The sequence below is a fragment of the Electrophorus electricus genome, chromosome 5 (genome assembly GCF_041902795.1).
Source record: "Electrophorus electricus isolate QZ-2024a chromosome 5, ASM4190279v1, whole genome shotgun sequence".
Taxonomy (NCBI): Eukaryota; Metazoa; Chordata; class Actinopteri; order Gymnotiformes; family Gymnotidae; genus Electrophorus; species Electrophorus electricus.
In genome coordinates, this window is record NC_137501.1 from 9,643,108 (window position 1) to 9,650,000 (window position 6,893).

The 6,893-nt window shown below is 40.8% G+C and overlaps 1 protein-coding gene across 1 annotated transcript in view; it reads right to left on the minus strand.

Moving 5' to 3' along the window:
• Positions 1–498: 498 nt before the first annotated feature.
• Positions 499–6,893, minus strand: part of snx18a (sorting nexin 18a) — a 13,879-nt gene continuing 7,484 nt past the window's right edge. Inside the window, exon 2 of the mRNA XM_027029387.3 lies at positions 499–3,958. Coding sequence (XP_026885188.1) covers positions 3,705–3,958 — 254 coding nt within the window. The 3' untranslated portion in view covers positions 499–3,704. The remainder of the gene's footprint in view (positions 3,959–6,893) is intronic.

Sequence of the window (6,893 nt, forward strand, 5' to 3'; positions counted from 1 at the left end):
AATTTCAAATTCCCCAACTTGGAGGGTTTCCTGGCTCAATAGCAAGGGTGGGACAAACGTGGACACCGGCTGCTCAACACAAAATGTTATTGAAGGTGGAGTGTCTGGGGTTTTCCCAGGAGACATTCTGAGTAGTGTCAGTTTTATTGTGTTCAAATGGCTTGAGTTTCCATCACCTCAGCAAGGTCAAGAACTCATCAAAGGCCCATAATTGGAAACAGAATTTCAGGTGCAATGTTTACTCTGTATATTTTGCCAATTTTTGGTCAGTTTTGAGGAGAATTTCAAGTTTTAGAAAAAAAGATGTAAATTCTACAGAGTGATCACGTATTGAACAGATTAAGTGCCTCTCTCCAACTTTTCAAAGGACAGTAGCCATACTTGGGTGAGAAAGACCCAGATGTCAAATATGTCAATTCAGAGAAGTGTAGACAGAAAGTTGAAGAGGAAAGAAAATTGAAAGTTGAAAGAGGAAAGATTTTTTTCAGAAGCATGAAATAAATAGAAAAGCTTTATTATACATACCTGAACACAACTCAATGAGATGCAACTTTTCTTTAGATGTATGCAGAGCTGAAGGGATTCAGTCTACCATATTTGAAAAAGTCACGCTACGTGGAGCTAGTGAAAATACACAATCATTTCTATTCTCTTGTGTACATAAGACTGATGACATTTGGGGGAGCACAGAGTGAACCTTTCTGCAGCCATTTGGGTGGAATGTGGCTGTTGTTTTCATACTATGCCCTCTCCCTCTGACTCATGGCTGTAGTATTTAACACGAGGGTGGAACCGGAATTGGACTTAATCTGAGCAAAAATCTTAGAACTCCACTTCAGTAGTGAGGAAGAACAAACCATTGTACTAATGCCTAATGTTCTGCAGTGGACTCTATTCACCATTATATTGTAACTGGAGTTAGAGATCAGATTTAATGTATGGCATAAGACAAAAACAAAGCAATTTATGTGCATTACTTCCTTTAAATGTGCTCGTGACAACCGTTACTTAATTTTGTCACCACAGCAGACTTCACCATTTGGAAGCTTAAGTGTTCCTTTAAGCATCTGGAAAGTGTTTCCTGTAAGGCAACATCAGTATTATGCTATTTCTACCCATCACTTCTCTTCCTAGAACAACCCTCTTGATGCCAGCATCCAGTGTGTCAGCCACATGTGCTTGTGCTATATTCCCAACCAGTAATAAATGTTAGTTTTGCTGATTTTAAATGCCCTCTTTAATGAAAGATCTATTTGGTGCCTCTGTAGGAAGGTAGGAAGGAAGGTAGGTAGGAAGTGTCAAGACACTTACACAACAGATGGTTTTGTCCTTAGTAATGTTGCACTTAGTATCAAGATGGAAATCATAAGATTTCATTTCATTTGAAAGTTGGGCTTTCACTGCACAAGACCCACTCATCTGCATTTCATTCAAGATAAACACTGCTCTCATATAGCTTTGGCCAATCAAAATATAAAGTTTCATACATATATTCTAAGCACCATCTTCACATGTTCCTTTAACAATCTGAGGTTGTGACTGTTGGTTGATTACATCGTTCTCTAGACCACCAGAAAAATGCGACCCTCAAGATGGGAACCCCCCCCCCCCATCTGTGAACAGGAGGCTTGTTTGGCGTGGAGTCCCGAGGTCCATCCTGCTGAAAGCTAAGCGCACTTCTCTGTTTACAGAGAGAGCCGGGCACCGGGGCACTCTGCCAGGGCCGACTAGAGAAAGGGCCAGATCTGGCACCCAGGCCATATTCCCACGCCGTAGCACTGAAGAAACGGGAGGGGGGGGGGAGCATTTTGTCACCACTCAGGGCAGGCTCTCGCCTCAGTAACACAAAGTTAAGTACAGGGGGCTCACCAAAGACCCACTCACTTGGGTGCATTATTTGGAGGGACTGGTCTGTAAATGTGTGATCTTAGCATAAAGACATAATATATACTTTTTAACAATATGCTTCACATTCAGCACTTGTGCTACTTTTTGTATGTGTCCTCACAGACTTTTTTACACTTTCACATCTTTCATTCCTCAATACAGAAAACAAGAATCAACTTTTTTTTCATTGAGGCAAAGACTTTGGTAGTATAGTGCAAACTTCAGAATGGATTCTTACATAGAATTATTCTATAGAACACACATCATACATACATATTGTATAAAATTTGGAATTAACCACAATACTCTATTGTGGGCAACTTACAAAATGCATTATTTAACTAACAGCGTTTTCATTAGTTATGTTGAACTGAACTGGGTTTCCCAATAGCATCACAACACAAAGACCATTGTTACATGGTACAGCAAATATCACAGTGAACACACACTCTCATTTAAAATGACCTTAACACATACCAGTATCATTAACTGGACAAAACCTTTGTTTATACTGAATTAGAATAAATTTAAAACCGTTTTTAAATTTGGGGAAAAAAAAAAAAAAAAAAAGACATGGGGCCAAGTTATGTAGGGGGTTTATTTTGGGGGAAAATCTCAAAACATTTCTAAACAAACCAGGGATGTTTTCTTCAGCACAAAATTAAATAAACCTTTCCCCCCCCCCCCCCCCATTACATTATTTTAGGAAAAAGGGGGACTCAAATATGTATATAAAAAAAGACATCACATTTTATTATACATGAAGAAGTTGAACAGAAATGGAGTCCTGAGTAAGTGGTGCTTTAGTTCATCATCAAATTGTCTTGCTTTATTTAGATCCTTGACCACTGCCACCATTCCATGTGCCACAGGAGTACTTTCATGCCTTCTGTGAATGACTGAGTAATCTAGCTGGGACACAATGGTTTTTTCCTTAAATATACTCCACATTCTGGTCTGGACTGAAAATATTGTGGGGAAAAAATCAGTTTGAGTGCCAAAAAAGGGCATCATTCCTCTACTAAGGATTATCTTCACACAAAATAAACGCATCCCTAGCTTGCTCTCTTGGGGCTTCATGGATAATAAAATTAGGCAGTGTAAAAACACATCTTAAAATAAGTATACTACATACTGCATATATATATATATATATATATATATATATATCATTGCTTAAAAGAACTCATAGGAATACGACAAAGACGAGACTGAAAGGCACGACACAGTGAAGCCAATCTCTCTGTACAGAATGTAAACATTCTGTATATTCAGCTAAGTCGGAAAGGGCTCTAGCGTTCCAAAGTCGGCAGTGGTAAGCCACGCAACCGCTCCGAGGAGGAGATGACCTCCTCGAAAATGACCTTTCAGTTACCATTTCGCATATGAACAGTGTTAGAAGGCAGAGTAAATGAAGTCCTCTAAAACGTGACATTAGTAGCGTAAGCAAAAGACTTCTGTTGTTTTGTTAAGGTGAGCCAAACTGTGTTCTTAGTGGAACGCTTTCCTTCCTCCTCAGCACTGGTGTCACAGAACTAATGCAGGCCTCCCTTGTGGCTACTGCTCAGGCCATTGGCCCTCCCCTCTACTGGCAACAACCCACCTCTCCGACAGAGGGTTATACACGTCTCATCACGGACCTTATTCTACTGCAGTGAGACATTCGTTAGGTGGGTGAAGAATTCACACACATATCTGAGAGGGAGGGCTATGGCGCTATGGCGGTTATCGGCTAACGGTCGCCTGGCTCTAGGCTTGGGAAAGGGGGGGTGGCGACGGGGAGTGGCCAGCACGCGAGTGAGGGTTCTGGCGGCGGCCTAAGCGTCGTCGTACTTCCGGAGGGCCTCCTCCAGCTTGCCCGTCACCTTCTGGAAGAAGGTGATCTGCTGCTGCAGGTAGTGCTGCATCTGGGCCTTGAAGTCACGCACGCGGGTCTGGTGGAAGTGCTGGATCTCGGCCAGTGTGGCGAATGAGATGATGTTGCAGCGCTCCATGATGCCGTCGGCCTGCTGGCGCTCCATCTTGCCCTCTTCCACGTGCTTCTGGCTCTCTTTCACCTTGGTCAGTGCACCTGAGGGCAGAGCACAGGCTCGGTCAGGGTTGCACTTATCTGAATGGAAACATTAACTGTAGTTCGTGACGTAAAACGAGGTGTTGGCAACACCAAGGACGTGGCTTCAATCCCAGGGAACCAAGACGTGGTCTTACTGTTAAATATTATGCTGAAAATGTAAATATAATAATAATAATAATAATTTTCTTTTTTAACAGCAATTTGAAAAACAACTTTTTTTTTACTTAAAGAAGGTTTTCCACATCCAGTAAATATTTACACTATATGCCTGAACTAGGTTTTACCATAAACATAATATTTATTGTTTTGTTTCGTTGAAATGGTTTATACATGCTTATATGTATTGTCACAATGTTCAGGCCTACCTCTAACTGTAACCTTGGCATTGGCGTGAAAAGCACTACGCCAAATTCCACATTTCTATGTGATCTTTAACAATTGTTATTCAATTTTTCTGATTCAAGTGTTAAAGTATTAACCATGTTGATCTGTAACCTATGTCTGGTCTTTATTAGTCAGAAACAGACCCCCCCCCCCACTGTTTAAAAGAAACCACCAAAGGAAAGACAGATGTTTCCATAGAACACAGCTCACCCTGCGACATTTGATGACAGGACTAACATTCTTGTTAGTCATAGAACAAGAAGAATCAAGTATAGCCACAAGGATAGTCAAAACCATCAGAAAGTCATGTTGCATGCATTTTTTATACATATATACACACACACACTAATATATATATATATATATATATATATATATATATATACACACACACACACACACACACACACACACACACACACACACACACACACACAGAGAGAGAGAACCAGTGCAGTCATAATATGCTTGCTTAAAAGAATATGGTTATTAAAACAACAAAAACAACAACCACCACCACCACCACCACCACCACCACACAAACCCAAAACATTAACATTAATTCAGTCTAAGACAGAGCCCCCCCCAGGTCTTAACCTTGATTAACCCTGATCTGAACATTTTAAAAATCATCTACTAATGACACATCAGCTAATTAAGAAGCCCCTCACTAGTTTAACATGCAAGTGCCAAAGGAAGGAACACTTTAAATGTGCAGAGGAAGAACTGAAGCACCATCACCATGAAATACTGCTTTCCTAATTCAGCTGACACACTTCATTATCAAATCTCTTAATTTTTTTTATCAAAGCTAATTTTTCAAAATTATTTGAGGGCTTAAGGAAACAAATAAGTTCTGGAGACCGCAGACCTTTGGCAAGCTTGTCCTCTGCTAGCAAACTTGGAACTCTGAACACAGCATGATGTGTCACTATGGGAATTTTTCCTACTGACACAGCAATAACATGCACATAACATCTGAGTAAGCAGTGAAAAGCCTACACATGCCCTAGGGCATTGTTTCTCAATGCCAGGATTGGAAAACTGCACTGCAGTTTAGTACCCATCCTGCTCTGAACAGCTGCTTCATCGCAAGAAGTGAAACTCAGTCAATAAATAATCAAGATATTACATAAGGGGAAGAAAATAAGGCCAAAAGACCTGGCCACTGGGTTCGCGCAAGCTGTAATTTCACACTTTAATTTTCAGAGTTTGTGAGTGGAAGCCCTGCGAGAGCAAAGCACGCAACAGTTGCATCCAGAGGGGTTCCAGCTATGCCACACTGGCATTGGTCAGCGCTGGACAACAATGCAGTGCACCAAAAAAAATAAATAAATCACCACATCCTTAGTGGACACAACCTTTTGCAGGTGGAGAAGCAGCTCACTGCTCTGGATAATAAAGAAGGAGGCTGCAGCCGTCTATGCGTACTGATCACTTTCAGTCCACAAATCCCACTTATAGCAGACGATTGTTTTAAGTCAATTAGCTTTTGTGAAACCACAGTGAAGCACCACTGTGACACCGTCACCTTATGAAGAATTTCCTGCTTGATAACAATGAGTGAGTTATAATCCATTCCCACGAGGTGCGTTGCATCTAAAGATCGGTAATTAATCCATGAAAGGAATGGACACAGCAGCAGCAATCTGGTTTCTCTGAATGAATGAATGAATAAATAAATAAATAGATGAAAATCTTTTTACCACATGCCCCTTTCCATAACCTTCAAAAAACCTCGAAATGTTACTTGCTGTGAATAGTTCTGTACTATAAACATGTCAATAAATGTCTATATAGAGTCTTATTTTAAACAATAGTTGGCCAAGATGCCAGACTGACGTGGTAATGTGCTAGATTCAATTCAAAAGAAGCAACAGTGAGAAGAGTGGGAACAGTGCGTCTGTGTGCTTCCAGCTCAGGAGGCTCCAACACTTTCTTTAGGGCATTCCAGTAACATCAGCACACAAGCAGGCAACTCAATAGCCAAACTGAACCTTGTGAAAAAGCTATTTGCACTTCCTCAAGAACAGACCTGAGCAGCACAGAAGGCTCTAATTACAGGCTTGCAGATAAACACAATAAACAAGGCAAGCTTCTACACCCCCCCTTCCTCCACCTTACAAAATAATCTGTCCTCTTCTACTTACAAGTGGCTTGCTAATTACAAATAGAGGAATACACAAGCAAGTTCATCTTTCAGTTCAGGGAGTGTGACTTGTTAACAGTGGTTCAGTCTGATAGGATATCAGTCATTAAGTAGGTTATTCCATTACATAAAGAATACCTGCTGTGGGTGGGACTTTTTGTGCTGCTAAAAGAGTAACATTTTAACCAACAGAAAAACAGACAGTAGGCTTCCTCTTATAAATACTTAAGACTAGTGTGGGTCTACAGTTTCAGGTAAAGCCTCACAGAGTAGACACAGCCAACTATGTGCCTGTGCATGTGGGTGAACTTCCTTGATTGCTTGAGAGGTGCATTGACTTTAGCTGGAGGTTTAGTAAAACAAATCAACCGACCAAGCAAATACAACGCCACAACATTA